Source organism: Sphaerodactylus townsendi, linkage group LG04 (genome assembly GCF_021028975.2).
Source record: "Sphaerodactylus townsendi isolate TG3544 linkage group LG04, MPM_Stown_v2.3, whole genome shotgun sequence".
Lineage (NCBI taxonomy): Eukaryota > Metazoa > Chordata > Lepidosauria > Squamata > Sphaerodactylidae > Sphaerodactylus > Sphaerodactylus townsendi.
In genome coordinates this window covers 59,385,313-59,401,267 of record NC_059428.1, presented here as the reverse complement: position 1 = coordinate 59,401,267, position 15,955 = coordinate 59,385,313, and the positions used below count along the sequence as shown (strand labels likewise).

At 43.5% G+C, this 15,955-nt stretch overlaps 1 protein-coding gene across 2 annotated transcripts in view; it reads right to left on the bottom strand.

The window, feature by feature from the left end:
* The window catches only part of CXADR (CXADR Ig-like cell adhesion molecule), a 53,574-nt gene extending 38,839 nt beyond the window's left edge, over positions 1-14,735 (bottom strand). For both annotated transcript variants that reach the window (XM_048492760.1, XM_048492759.1), the window contains exon 1: positions 14,582-14,735. In XM_048492760.1, the coding sequence (XP_048348717.1) occupies positions 14,582-14,639 (58 nt within the window). In that variant the 5' untranslated portion in view covers positions 14,640-14,735. The remainder of the gene's footprint in view (positions 1-14,581) is intronic.
* Between the last annotated feature and the right edge of the window lie 1,220 nt (positions 14,736-15,955).

Here is a 15,955-nt window from a genome sequence, read left to right as displayed (position 1 = left end):
CCAGATTACCTACCCATCAGATCTATAAACAGATGGGAAAGATCCTTATTTACTCTGAATGGGTAGTTTTCTCCAATTAGTTATTGGTTCCAACTAGTTCTCTCTGTTACATCCTACCACTTTAACCTTTCTGTTGTTGTAACTTTAAGTATAAATTTATCTGATACGGTTATACACTTAATGGATCTAATCAAGTGAGCTCTGACTCACAAAAGGTTGTGTTGGAATAAACCTTGCTACTCTTTAAAGCCTGGTTGTCAAACTCATTTGTTATGAGAAATGGCTATGACATAATGTGACTTGGTCGAGCTGGGGGCTACTTCGACTGGCCCCAGAACAGCACTGGGCCTGGACTAGCAAGCCCACAGCAGGGTGGTGACTGCCTTGAGAGGTCTTATCAGGCCTACGAGTCAGCTGAGGCAACCCCCACACACAAATACTTGTAACAGATCAGCAACAGGGAGGGAGGTTGCTTCAGCTAGCTCACAGGCCTGGTAAGTCCCCTCAAGGGGTCAGATCCAACCCATGGGCTGCATGTTTGACATCCTTAATTTAAGGTTTCATTTTGCTGCAACTGATGAAGATAGCTATACTTCTGGAATTATTTTCATCCTACTTGGTGCCCTTCAGACAGAGCAGCATATAACACTGTGCCTTGAAGGCTTCTGTTTTTAAAACAATTGTTTTTATAGCCCTTCTTTTTCCCTTTCCATGTTGATATAGCCTCATTCTGAAAGGGGGGAGAGGTTAGAAAAAGATAAATGGAATGCTGAGCATCACTATAAAATATGCTCATCTAGCCTCAGTGTAAGATCAGAAGTCAATAGCGAACCACTCTGTTTCATCACTTGCCTTGAAAGCTATAAGGGGTTGCTATAAGGCGCCTGTAACTTGATGGCATTTAATACACACACACACACACAATAGATAAGACGAAAATATGTTTTTTAAAAAAACTGAGGAAATTTGCTTTTAATTGCTATCAAAAGAAAAGTTCTTCCAACCCCAGTTTTCAGTGATGTCCGATCCGCTCATGTGCATATTTATACATAAATAAGCTGACCCCAAAGCAGATACATGGGACTGCAGCCTTGAGTATATATTCCTTAATAGTGTCAGACCAATAATCCATCAAGCCTAGCGCTGTCTACTCTGACTGGCAGTAGATGTCAGATTCTCAACTACAATAATTCACAGTACTGGGTAATGGGGGGAGGGGGCAGCATGATATAGCTTGATCTTGATAGATCTCAGAAACAAAAGCACAAGTACTGGGATGCTTGGCCACCAAGGAAGACCTTGCAAAGAAAGCTATGGCTACCCACCTCTGCATCTCACTTGCCTTGAAACCCCCTTGCTGGGGTCACCATAAGTCAGCTGTGACTTGACAGCACTTTACACATACACATTTTCACCAGAAATCGATTTAACTATAAATGCCAGGGCTGAGCATAGAGAGCAGCTTGCAAAACATATATGCTAACTAAGCTATAGCTTTTCTCCTTACCGATAAAAATGGACTTAGTTTGATAAACTCTTGCCACCAGGAAGTGTTATTGTTGAAGGTGTCACAGAATGCAGTTTCTTAGAAAACCTTGTCAGTGCTCTCTACCCTTCACATTAAATTCTCTAATACAAAAAAATAAGCTATCACATTAACCCTTTGAACAGCAATATAACAAGCTCAAAAACTATACAACAGGTACACAACGTGGCACCCATGGGAGCCATGGTACCTACATACCGCAGATACCTATCAGGTGCTTCAAAAAAGGAGATTAGGCATCGTGAAGGCAGAACTAGACATTGGCTGCTTTTAACAATAAAGAGCTTTTCACTTGCAGCTGCCTCATCACTCACTGGAGAAGGATGCAGGACACTGTAAACAGGATCCTTTCCTTTGATCTGCACTAAAGTGGTGAAAGCTAGGGAGCACTTCAAAAGTGGAGCACCACTTTCCCTCTTCGTTGTTGTTCTGTATGTGTATAGTGACAAAAATATACAGGGTGACAAAAATCAATAGATTTTTTTAAACACCTCTTTCCTACTCCAGTGGAAGGAAATTTGCCCAGAGAATGGATTGGGAATTCTCCTTGCCAACTATTAGCCCAGCTACTTTAATCTGATTCCTTTTTCAGTTTTCTTCCTTTCCCTTGGAAGCCAGGATTAGATGACACTTCAGAGCAAGAATTACCTGGAATCTACATCAATTATTAGATCTCAAGGACCCTTGACAATATTGATACAACAGCTTCCCCTCATGAACAGAATATAAATATTTTCAATACTCAAATAATGAGGATAGTTTTAGATTCCTGAACACAGTGGCATCAAGTCTGTTTAAAAATATAAAATATCAAGGAGAGAACTTGTAAGGATGGGCAAATTTTCCCCTTCCCCACTATTTCCCCTTCCCCACTATTTCCTCTTTCCCTTTCCTGAAAACCCTCACACTCCTTTTTTTCCTGCTTCCTTTTCTCCTTGCCAACTATTAGCCCAGCTACTTTAATCTGATTCCTTTTTCAGTTTTCTTCCTTTCCCTTGGAAGCCAGGAAACCTCTAAGCCAGTGTTGTGGGGCTGGCCACTATGCCCAGGCATATTGTGTGGTAGCTTCAAGGACTTGTGGGTGAAAGCAACTTTCCTCTGTATCTCCCTCCCCACACTATTTCCTCTTCCTCCTGACAGCCCCTATATCCTCCTCCCTTTCCCTGCTTCCTCTTCTCACCTCTCCCCCGACACACCAACCTACATTCTATATAAACTTAATCTTCAAATATTTATTATTTATTTACTTCATTTATGCCACCTTTTTCCACAATGAAATCAAAAGCACCTTAAAGCATCCTTCTTGGTACTATCCTCATAACAATTACCGTATATACTTGCGTATAAGTCGAGTTTTTCAGCCCTTTTTTTAGGCTGAAAAAGCCTCCCTTGACTTATATGTGGGTCATACTCTGGGAAATACAGTAATTCTATTCCATTGTTTTCTATGGCTTAAGCTCTGTTTGTGTAACCCAGGGTCCTTTAGGGGGCACTAAAGAGCTCAGATTTTCCATATGAGGAAGAAGGCTCCATTTCCTCTAGGGAAGAATAAGCTTCATAACTGCTAACAGGCCTCAACTTCACACAATTCAGTTGTTATGAACTGTATTTACATATTTCAAATATGATAAAGTTTGCATTAATTGTTGAGAAGGGGATATTGTGTTAATATTGACTGAATATTAGTTTATATTTTGGTTTTGGACACAGCTAGAAAGAACCACAGGACTGAGACCCTGCTGGTCTGTTTTGCATAGCAGGCCAGAACTATTAATGTTTCTGTATTGGTTTGCCATATTTCATTGTTATACTGCACACTACTGTTTATGAAACAGAAAACAGATTTATAGTTTCTTTTATTGTAAGTCTGGTAAATGTTAAGGGTCACAAGGTGGGATCACACTGTCAAAGACTTGAACTCCTTTAACATGTCTGATAATATCCCTCTTAAAATCTGAGTTGGGTTACATTTGGACATACAGATGAGGAGGAGGAATCCAGTTTTGAAGAATTTTAACTCTTGGGTTTCAGCTTGGTTGCTGATTGAGCTAAGGTTTTTGTACTTTTAAAGTTACTGTTGATACCTTTTTTCCACTTACAGAGCTAGTTTACTGTTTTTCTTTGAAATAAATATTCAAAAACATTTAACCTACTGATGCCTCAATTAATGTAATTTTATTGGTATTTATTTTTGAAATTTACCAGAAGCTGCTGCATTTCCCACCCTCGACTTATACACGAGTCAATAAGTTTTCCCAGTTTTTTGTGGTAGAATTAGGTGCCTCAACTTATACGCAGGTCGACTTATATGCGAGTATATACAGTATGTGAGACAGGTAATGCTGAAAGTGTTTGTGGCTGGTCCAAGGCTACCCAGTAAACTTCCACAGAAAGGTGTGGATTTTAACCTGGGTCTCCCAGATCCTAGCCTGAAACTCTGATCACTGCACAACACTGACTTTCATGGAATGTCTGCTGTTGAACAGTAGCAAGCAGCTAAGTTTGAATGACTTACGGAAGCCACATGGTAGCAAGTTGTCTGCAGGCTGCAGCCGGATCTAGTCCCAGCCAGTCCTCCCTTAAATGCAAAAACAGCCCTGTAAAGGGCCCTGCCTCTACCTGCTCTTTACTGACAGAAACGAAGGCTTGAATGCTCACATCACTATTGTGGTTACATTTGTTAAAAAAATAAAGCTACATGTGCTAATTCTTTTATTTAGGCATGAGTCCCTGAGTATTTTGCCTTATTAAGATTTCAGTTCTTGGTGGAAACTTGGTGTTATATTTTCAGTGTGGGAAAGGATTAGTTCTGGAGCCAGTAGTGATTAAGAACTGTGTTAATGGAATCACAACAGCCAAATAACTATCCAGGTCACAGCTAGGCCTTCGTAATTCTGACTTCTCCAGTTTTGATCACAAGATCCATTCTAGAGAGCCTTTGGGAGTTGTCCTTAACGTAACAATATCAATATACCACATCTGGAGCTTTTCTCAAATTTGTAGAAAAATTCAGCTCCAGTCTCCAAAGTTAAGTATGCACAGATGGGGCCACACTGAGAATCAGATATATTGATGCCACTGTAGAACACATGAATGTTTTCATGCAATTATCATGTACATCTTATCTTTTCAATCTGTTCACCTGGGAGCAGATCACCAACAACTGTAACCAAGACTGAGAGTCCTGCCAGTTCATATTCAGGTATGTCCCGATATCCATGCTGCTGTCCACCTGCACCCTAACGAGTGAACTATGTGTGCCCTAATAAATGAGTGACAAAATCAGTAAGAACCACAGGAAACCTTTATGTTTTACTAGGCTAACACTTACTTACTAAACCTGTATCTTCACACGAATACAAGGAAGAGCATTTGCAGGGTAGAACCAGGAAGCATGTGGGAGTAATTAACTTTTACACTCCTGCTGTTTCTCTTTAGCAATCTCTCCCACACTACTTTTTCTGTCACTGGGTTCTTGTTGACCTCAAAATTAAGTTTGGAATACAACCCTGCATTGTCACAAAGGCGGAAAAAATATAATTCAAACCAGAGATTAGTGGTGAGAATAAGAAAAGTTTCCAAGATATGACTGAGTTTTAAGTTCCTCCCTTTTTAAGACAACTCCAAAATTGATTCACAAAAGAGTTTTCTGACACGTGTTTTCATTGTAGCGTTAATATATCTATTACTCCAAAGTGTAAAACTAGCTAAACATATTATCTGAGAGTTTTTTAAAAAAACTGACCTCATTTGCTATGCTTAAGAACAGTGGAAGTTTCAATATTCTCCATAGTTTAACAAATGAGGGAATGAGGAAATGAACCAAAATGTTATTTTCTTTTAATCTTTAGTTGTTGGGAGCCTTAATTTTTGCAAGGTACAATGGAAAATAAACTTAATTTGCAGAGAAATGTTTACTGAGTTAGTAAATGCCATTTTAAGCTTTGGATAATTATAGTCAAACATTCATTGGCTGAATCCGTTGAATAAGAGTGGGATGTATGTGGGTTGGAGTGCTTATGTATGGTTTACTAAGCTGATTTTGGGATGGTTTTTAAACGTTTGTATTTTTATGGCAATTTTATGATTGTACAATGCCTATGAATTTTTGGGGATGAAAATGGATGGATGGATGGATGGATGGATGGATGGATGGATGGATGGATGGATGGATGGATGGATGGATGGATGGATGGATGGATGGATGGATGGATGGATGGATGGATGGATGGATGGATGGATGGATGGATGGATGGATGGATGGATGGATGGATGGATGGGAAGGCATTCTAAAACATTATTTAATTTTATTTCGTTCATAGCCTGCCTTACCCTCAGTGGGAATACAAATGACTTACACTGTTCTCCAAGGTTTTATCCCAACAATAACCATGTAGATTAGGTTGAGAGTGTGTGAATGGTTCAAAGCAGTCCAGTAAGCTTCCGTGGCAGAGTGGGGATCTGAACCAGGATCTTGCAAATCTTTGACTGATACTCTAATATCACTAGCTCTCAAATACATTTGAACTAGCTCTCAAATACATTTGAAGACTATCAATTCATCCTTGTTAGTAAATTAAGCATTCCCACTAACTTCAATGCAATCAGATTCTTATTCATTGCTGTTGCTATTAAACTTCAAAAAAAAAGTACACTACTTATTCTGAACACTCAGTTTGCTGGGGGTAAAGTGTAGATGACTGGGGAAGGCAATGGCAAATCAACCCATAAAAATAGTCTGTCTAGTAAATGTTGTGATGTGACATTACCCTAAGAGAACAAGCACTTTTTTTACTGATTCTGAAAAATATTCTTTTTTTTTTCTCTCAAAACAGCTTATATCTTTTAGTTCCTAGGCTTGATACAGATGTAACTAGCAGAGACTTTGGACATGAAGAAGCAGCAAAAGAAAAAAAAGGTGGTGGCTTGCACATCTCATCTCATTGATGTTCAGGAGATAGAGCCCCTCCCCTATTTAAAGCAAGTATACTTCCCATTTCAGTCACCAGCATCTCTCTTCCTCACGCTTGAAATAGAAAGCAGGATCTGTGATAGTCTATAAAAATCACATGTAACAAGGTCTACATACATGGCAAACACATACCATCTCCTCTTCCAGTTCTCTGTACATTCCAAAGGTACTGAGAATGAGAAAGATCCAATGGTAAAAAGGGGGAGGGGGGATACATAAAACTTTTCCCAGTTATGACCATTCTCTATCATCATTTAGCACATCATTAAAATCGAAGATTTAGTTTCACTAGTTATAGTGAAACTTAAATCCTTGCCAAGCAATACTAAGTAATAGATTATTAAGTTGCCACATTTTCAAATAAAATCTTATTTGAACTATGTATTTTGTCCTCTAGAAAAATATCCTAGTTTTCAGAGAAAGTGATTACATGGCAATATCAAAGAGAAGTCCATATAGGTGCTCTTTAAAAAAAAAAAACCACCACGTGTTCAAAATTCATTTTCTACTTCTGTGCTGTGCCCTTTGAGGCAAAATATTGTTTTATGACCCAACATAGAATGTTTATCCTGTGAGTAATGTTCCAGCCAGACTCTGCCATCAACAATAGAATGAAGCATTTCAACAGGAAACAAAAACTATCCTACTAGTGCTGAAAAGCATTTATTTTGTAAAACTTAATCACACAGGTGTTTTGTGCACTGCACCCTGACTGCTGGTACAGTTTAACAGCACAGTTTTACAGTGACACAACAAATCAAATAATTTTTGTTTTCTAAAATCCAATGGTAGATTGCACTTGCAGTTGCACTCAGCAAATTATAATCAAAGAAAATTTGCCATGTGTATAGTTGGAAAGATAGCAAAGTTTTACTTACAGTTCAGCTGTATCACTAAAAAGTTACTAGCCCAATTGGGTAGACAAACAAGATATAATGGCAAACATCCGAAGTACACATTTTATCATTGTGCCTTTCCTATCTTCATTTTTTCTCTCAAAATGCCTTAACAGTCCAGGTGCTCGGGAGCAACAGCCACAGAAGGCCATTGCTTTCACATCCTACATGTGAACTCCCAAAGGCACCTGGTGGGCCACTGCGAGTAGCAGAGAGCTGGACTAGATGGACTCTGGTCTGATCCAGCTGGCTTGTTCTTATGTTCTTATGTTCTTATTAACACTCCGGTCTCCACCTTTAGGACGAGGCATAACATCATTTCCAAAAAACGCTTCCTCGGCACAACTGTCTAATTCCAAGCAAACTCACTGAAAAAGTTTCACAGGATAGCTGTGTTGATCTGCAGCATAACAGCTAGATTCGAGTCCAGCTGCACCTTAGAGACCAACCAGAGGCATAGCTAGGGGAAATGGAGTCCGGGGCAAGAACTGATTTTGACCCCCCACCCCCACCCCTGAGCATCCAGGACCCATCTTTTTAATAACTTTCTACAAAGCTGGGAGTGGGGAATGTAGAAGGCAAAGCACCAGAATCGCTCCTCTAGCAAACCAGATTCAGAACAGGGCAAGTGAAGTGGAAGCAGAGGGAGGGATGTGCACAGAAAATGCCACAAGACATGACTGTGGGGCACAGACAGTTTGATGTGGCCTGGACCAAGGAGAGATGATCAGCTGGGTACATCAGCTTGGACTGGATGGGTGGGAGAAGATCAGGGTACAGTGAGTAGGTGGTGTGTAGACACACAAAAAGCATAAGGTCCCTCCCCCCCAACAATAATTTTTAACCTAATATTTGGGGCAGCACTTCCCAACAGCTACCCGCATTCTCATTTTGGTGAAGGGGACTGAGACCAGCCAAAGGAGCAGCAGTGTAGTGGTTAAGAGCAGGTGCATTCTAATCTGGAGGAACTGGGTTTGATTCCCCGCTCTGCCACTTGAGCTGTGGAGGCTTATTTGGGGAATTCAGATTAGCCTGTGCACTCCCACACACGCCAGCTGGGTGACCTTGGGCTAGTCACAGCTTTTCAGAGCTCTCTCAGCCCCACCCACCTCACAGGGTGTTTGTTGTGAGGGGGAAAGGGCAAGGAAATTGTAAGCCCCTTTGAATCTCCTTACAGGACAGAAAGGGGGAATATAAATCCAAACTCAGACTCTTCAAAGGACAGGGTGGGTGTTCTTTGTTGGCAAAAGGTCCTGCAAACTCCCCCTCCCTGCTTAAAAGGGACAGCTGCTGAAAGAGTTGACCCTACCTCACATTACATTCAAAGGCTGGGGGTGGTTGCTCTTAATGTTTCGCCTGCATCTATGGCTGGCATTTTCAGATCTGGGATGCCGAGCATTCTGGAAGGTCACATCTCCTAATTGGGAAACTTTATGCCTAACTCCTGTTGTAAGAATTGGTTCTGGCTATTGAGGGGAGCGCTCTACACCTGATCAAAAGAGATCTCATTGCTGGATTCTGTGTCTGTGGCCGAGTCCTGGTGGTCCAAAAAGAAAGAAGCTCCCTCAACTGACTTTCTGTTGGGCGGGGGGGGGGGGGGGCCTGATCTGCACCAGGATCTTCTTCTGCCTTTACATCTGTAGAGTGCTGGCTGCATGCAGAGCAGAAGCTGACATGCCATGGGACAGCAGGGGGAGGGGAGAGTTCAGGGGCTGGTGGAGCAAGTGATGGAGTGGAGGTGGGCAAATGGCGGGGGAAGAGGAGGGGAGGCGGATGGCAAAGCTCTGTTACACCTTCCAAGAGGGACTTGAGGAAAGGACAACAGCAGGAAAAAAGCAGGAGGAAAATGTTTGAAAATCAACTTGTTAGCAGAGGGGGAGGCTCTTTGAAGTATGGGCAGAGAAGCCAGTGCCAATGAAGCAGGCGGCAGAGGGAAAAAGTCCAGACACAGCAAGGAACCTGCCGATACCCTTTGGATGTCTGAAGGTATGTTGCAAGACACAGAGGTGTTGGTGGGGGAGTGGGCAACCCCAAAGGTCCCTTCTAAGATCCCTTGCAATGCTGCAGAGGATGCCCCAGAGCACAAACGAGACTTGGGGGAGGATTGTAAGGCACAGACCTGGGGGGGGGGGGGCTGCCACAGCACCTCAGCCACCAAGAAGGTTCCTGCCACTGGGCCCACCTCAAACTCAGGTCTTCCATTGCGCACCACATGGCTACTCCCCTCCTGACAATGCTGCTGCTGCCGCTGCTGTGGGAACCCTGGACAGGTACATGCCTGATGGGCAGCCAGTTTTCCTGCCCCAGGCGTCTGCTTGGCCAGGTGTTTAGGGGGAGGCATCAGAACCCCTGGGCACCAGACCTGCCTGGCTGAGCCAGCACCCCCAGCAGGGTTCTGCCCCCAACCGCCACAGATGGCCCCGCAGTCTGTTCTTGCCGCCAGGGCTCTCCTGCCCGCCTCTGGGCTGGGGGCTACAGCGCTGTTGCCAGGGAATGAGAAGCCCTTCATGTCCAGCAGTCCAGTATTCGGCCTGTGCCATGGGCATGCAAGGGGCATGCTGGGGCAGCGGGGCTGGCACAGAGGCGTGGCAAGTGGGATGCGTGGCAGAAGCCTCCTCACAGGCCGGTTCACACATGCCGCTCCCGCCCAGTGCAAATCAACAAGAAGGGGCTGGCCGGAGGGTGAAGCGCAGTGGGTCACAAGTGTGGGGAGGGATTTTCCACCCCCACATGACTCACCAGGGGGTGCATAGGGCATTTGTCACTGGATGTCCCCATTGTAGCTACGCCACTGAGACCAACAAAATTTGAACTTTCAAGAATCAAAGCTCCCTTTGTCAGATGCAAATTGGAATGGCAATTTGAGTCCTCAGAATGGCGCCGAGTCCTCAAAAGGTAACTCTCCAATACCACTTCCTACAAAGAACTATCCTCAGATCCCACTAGGGAATACCAAAAAGAACTGAACAAGATTATGAAAGAAATACCCACACACATGCAGAAACAGATCTATATGGACATACCACAAAACCCTCAACCAAGCATTTTTAATCTTCTACCCAAAATACACAAGCCCAGCAACCCAGGATATCCTATTGTCTCAAGCTTAGGTACCCTCACTGGATGGGCGTCTGGATGCATGGACTCTGTTTTCAGACCCTATGACAGTGGTGGCAAACCTTTGGCACTCCAGATGTTATGGACTGGAAGGGGCTGATGGGAATTGTAGTCCATAACATCTGGAGTGCCAAAGGTTCGCCACCATGGCCCTATAACATCAAAGCCACCAGTCATGGATAAGACACCACAGACTTCCTGAGAAAAATACAATATGTTAATAATCTTCCAGGAAACACTATTTTGGCCACCATGGATGTTGAGTCTCTATACACCAACATCACCCACAAATATGGACTGAGCTTGCTACTATTCTCTGCCAATCTGCCCTCATCCGCTACTACTTCATTCAACCTTTCAGAACAATAGAACAGCCATGGGCACCATCAGACATGCCAACATTTTAATGGTTGACCTGCAGCAGTGTTTCCTCAGCTTCAACCCATTAACTCCCCCCCCCCCATTTAAGATTTATTGATGACACTTTCATCATTTGGACACATTGGAAAAAAAGAAATGGAGACATTTCATCAGACTTTCAACAACCTGACCATGAACCAATCCACCCAGAAAGTACATTTGCTAGACACCACTGTACAAATACATAATGGAAAAATAAAACCCACCTTATACTGGAAACCTACTTATCGCCAAACATATCTACATGCCTCCAGCCACTCTCTTATATACACCAATAATCCATCATCTACAGCCAAGCACTATGCTACAGCTGTTAACTGTTCTGATTCCTCTGGAAGAGATTCTCACCTGCAGGATCTATTAACATACATTTCTGGAATTGCAATATTCACATGATGTAGAAAGAAATAGAAGAACAAAACTAGAATGATAATTTGAAACAAGATACGCTCAAACAAAACAGAACACTGCTGGTGGTCACATACAGCTCACAGCTCAAACTGGCTCAACACATCATTAATGCTGGACAATGATAGTCCACTCTCATAGGCATTGGGAGACAAACCTTTTTTTACTTGCCAACAGTCACTTAACCTTAAACAACTCTTCACCCACAACAATGTCCTTCCACAGACACAAACTCTGGGACCAGGGACTGCAACAAACCAAGATGCCACCTCTGCCCCATATTCACTCTGCTAACACAATCACCAAACCTAAAAACATTATTTAAAAAATAATGGTAAGAGTCATTGATCTAGATAGCCCGTGCTGGCCCAATCTCATCAAATCTCAGAAGCTAAGCAGGGTTGGCTCTGGTCAGTATTTGGATGGGAGATTATCAAGAAATATCAGGGTCTCTTCACCGAGGCAGGTAACAGCAAACAACCTCTGAACATCCTTTGCCTTGAAAACCCAAGGGAAATTGGCTGCAATTAGATGGGGGGAGACACTTTGAGTTCACCCCTCCAGTTCACATCCCCATCACCCTACCAGGAAACACCTCTCATAATCTCAATTTCTAATTAGAATTATCCACACACCTGTACATGGATATATAGTAACAAAAGTATGTCACTTTGTTGTATGGTAAATAGTCACTTATTTGTATGTATCAAATATGCACATCCTTATGACAGCTGTCTTGTTTACATGTTACAAAATATAAAGCTGCCTCATACTGCCAAACCAATGGTCTATTTATCCCAATAAATCCCATAACAGCATTAGCTTTCCAAGGCCTTTTTAAATTAGAGATTCCAGATACTGAATCTGGGGTCTCCTTTGTGCAAAGCTTGTGATCCTTCACAGAACAGAGCCAGATTTTCTAGTCACACCAAACAGGACACACAGTTATCACACTTTCAGTTGTTCAATACAATTGAAAGTATGACTGTTCATACATGAATGTAATACTCACCCAGGAAAGCATACGTGAAAATGCCCTAACTGTGCAGTATTACCCGTTTTCCGGAAAATAAGCCCTACCCCAAAAATAAGCCCTAGCATGATTTTTCGGGACTTTTGGAGGATGCTTAAAATATAAGCACTACTCCAAAAATAAGCCCTAGTTACAGATTCCCCGGCACAGCTGATCTGGTCACGTGGGGGTACAAAATCATGGAAAAAAAGAAGACATCCCTTGAAAATAAGCCCTAATGCATCTTTTGGAGCAAAAATTAATATAAGACCCAGTCTTATTTGGGGGGGGAGGGGGGGAGAGAGAGAGAGAGAGAGAGAGAGAGAGAGAGAGAGAGAGAGAGAGAGTATTAGGCTCAGCTTTTGATCAGAGAGCATCTCTTTTCTAAACACAGGTATTTATCACTTCCGGTACCTTTCCTACTACCTCTTTTAAAAGAATAACTGAATTCTGAAAATAAACTAATGAAGAACCTAAAATGAAGAACCTAAAATAATCTGTATACCTAATTTATGAAGGCTAGTTATGTTAATGCTTTGTAGTAAAAAGAAAATAGAATTTTCTGACATTTTAAAGAGCAGCAGATTTATCATGTCTTCAGTGGACCTCAGTGTATTATACACATTATATGTATTACACATACAAAGAAATGTAAGGGTCAAATTGTGAAATTTCTCTGGAAAGCTCAAAGATATACAAAACATTATGCTTACCAGGTATTTCCTTGTTCTTTGCCCAAAAATATCACCAACTGAGCCTCTTGTGCTTCACTGGCTTTTGATCCCACTGTTGATTATTTGCTATTTTTTTTTCTTTGAATGTGAGTATAGTCTGTCAAATAACCACACTCTGTAGATATATGATGATGTGAACTCTAACTCACAATGGCTTTTGGCACAGTAAGACTCCACCTAGCTTCATTTACCAGAGAATAAACCCCACTGAGCGCAATGAAACTTATTTCTGACTAAACATATTTATGATTACACTGTAAATCTAATAGTCTTTAAAGGAGTTACAAGATCAGCCTTGACAACCTTTTAAATATTTATTTAGATTGTTATATGCCATGTTTCTCCCCAGTAGGGACCAAAGTGGCTTGAGCTATTGTGCTAGTCTTCTCCATTTTATCCATCCAGTGAGGCTGGGAGAAAGCCTGGCCCAACAAACCTATGTGGAACAGTGGAGATTTGACCATGGATTTCCAGATCCTGGTCCAACACTCTAACCATTATGTTACGCTCGCCTGTAGAGAACATAACAGAAATTGCAGAAAGGCTTTTCCTTTTCCCTAGTACTTTCCGAGCCCTGCAGGCACTATCAGCTTGACTGTTCTCTACACAATCAAAACACTGTTGAAACCACTTCTGAGTACATTTTAGGAAACCCAAACACCTTTTTAACCACTTCACTCCCATGTCGGGCTTTAGCCAATTCATCACTCTACACGGATGTGATTTTTTAAAAAATCAAAGGGGGACTAACACTTCTCTTTGTGAACAAAGCCACCTTCACAAAGAATACGCCACAAAGCTAGCCTGGCTGACGAACCCAGAGAGATGTAGGTTGTGCCATGGGGCGCGGGGAGGGGCGACTCAACTACCACAGTGCAGAAAACAAAGCTTCCGACCTCAGCCCGGATGAATCACCGGAGAGGGGGCAGGACACCCTTCCATCTCTCCCCTCCCAAGGAGAGAGCTCTCATAAAGGGGAGCGATCCGTCTTTTGCGACTTTCTCTCTCTGGGGAGGATCGGTCGCATCCCGGGATTCAATATTGGGGCGGGGGAGACAAAATATTAGTCGCTCCTCGGCTTTAGAAACCAAACTGTAAGGCGGGGGAGCGAACTAGTACCAGGCAGAGCCACGAGGACCCTTTTCCCTCCACCCCCCTCAAAAGGGCGGGGAGGAACCTATTTGCATTACTTTCCCGAATACAAGAGCGCTTCCCCCTTTTCAACCACGAAGTGGTTCTGAGGAAGCCACAGATTCACACAAAGCCCCTCAACGCCCCCTCCACCCCCCGCCCTTTGTTCAGAAGCCTCCCCGGGTCTGCAAGAGAAAGAGGTGCTCAGAAACTCAATATGTGGCTCCCGAGAGTAGAAATACAGCAACTCGCGAATAAACGTAAACGGGGGCAGGGCTTAGAAAGGACGGGGGGGGGGGGGGATGCATGGGTCTTGGAGTAGGGGTGGCCCTCCCCAAAAATCACCTGCACGGAAGACCAGGAGAATCCAGAGTAAGCGCAGCAACGGCAGCGACGACTCCATGGCGAGGCAAGCCAACGGCGGCAGCCAGAGAGACACCAGCGGCTCCTGAGCGACTAATTCCCAGCGGGCTCTCTCCTCCTCCTCCCCCCCCCCCCCCCCCCCCCCGCTCAGCAGGTGAAACGACCGTCACTTCCGCCCAGCCGCAGCCCGCCGCCGTCTCAGCTGTAACTTCCAGAGATGAGGAAAGAAACCTCCAACTCCAGCAGAAGGACAGACTTCGCCCACACCCAGCGCTGGCGGAGGAGCTCCCGGTTTGCCGAGTCGTACAAAACACCGGCTAGGCAAACACACCCTCCCACCCCCGGAACATTCCCCCCCCCCCGCCCGCTCCGTAAAATAGTCTGAATAATGGCTTAGGCGTGCAAAGACTGATCGAATGGGAGCACTCCCAACACTTCTAGTCTCAAAGTCGACTGGAGTAGATGGAAAAGTGCTTCCACTGCTGCTCTTTCCAATGTTCTTTAAGTCAATTGGGCATTGCATGTGGCTTAATTCAGACAAGATCTCAGGATGTGTTGGGATGCGTGCGGAACTCGCTGTTAAGCAACGAGATGTGCCCACGGCAAGGCTCCCAAGCCGCCGCACCAGGACACGAGGCTTGGTTAAACAAACACACAGAACTCTTGTCACGCAGTCCCTGCCAAGCGATGGCAACGCAGTGATAGGCGATCTCCGGGATGTGCTTAACCCTGCTCGCAATTGCGCCCCTCCGGGGCCACACCTTTCCCTGCCAAGTGGAGAATGTGTACGTGCGCAGTTCCAGATCCCCTGGGGAAAGCTTTGCAAAGGCGGGGGGAGGGGGGGAGTGCCCTTGCAGATATTGCGTCCTAGAGCTAATTTAATAAGAGCACAATCCTGGAAAGAATTACGCTACGCGTAGAAAGAGATAACTGTGTTTAGGACTGAAGTGCCGGTAACTTAATTGCCTTCCAAAATATGTCAAAAAACAGGGGTCCCAGCTGAAGTGTGACTGGAAGCTGTGCGTTTACGATCTGAAACCCCATCCAGTCCTACATGTTTGCTGCTGGTTTTACTTGCAGAACGGAAACGGTACTTAAGACATGCTCTGGGATTGTTGTTGTTTAGCTGAGTTTGTCTTTGAAATGCAGATTCCATGATTAAAGGTGACGCATCAAATACCTTTCCACCATTACTCCCACAAGCCACACAAGCAGTGTATTTGAAGGTTGCTGTTATATATGCACTTTTTTTATTATTAAGCATTATATTTGTATAATTATATTACTTTGATTTTCTGACCCACCTTGAGATGGTCTAGAGATCTGACACGTAGATTGTATAAAAAACTTAATTAA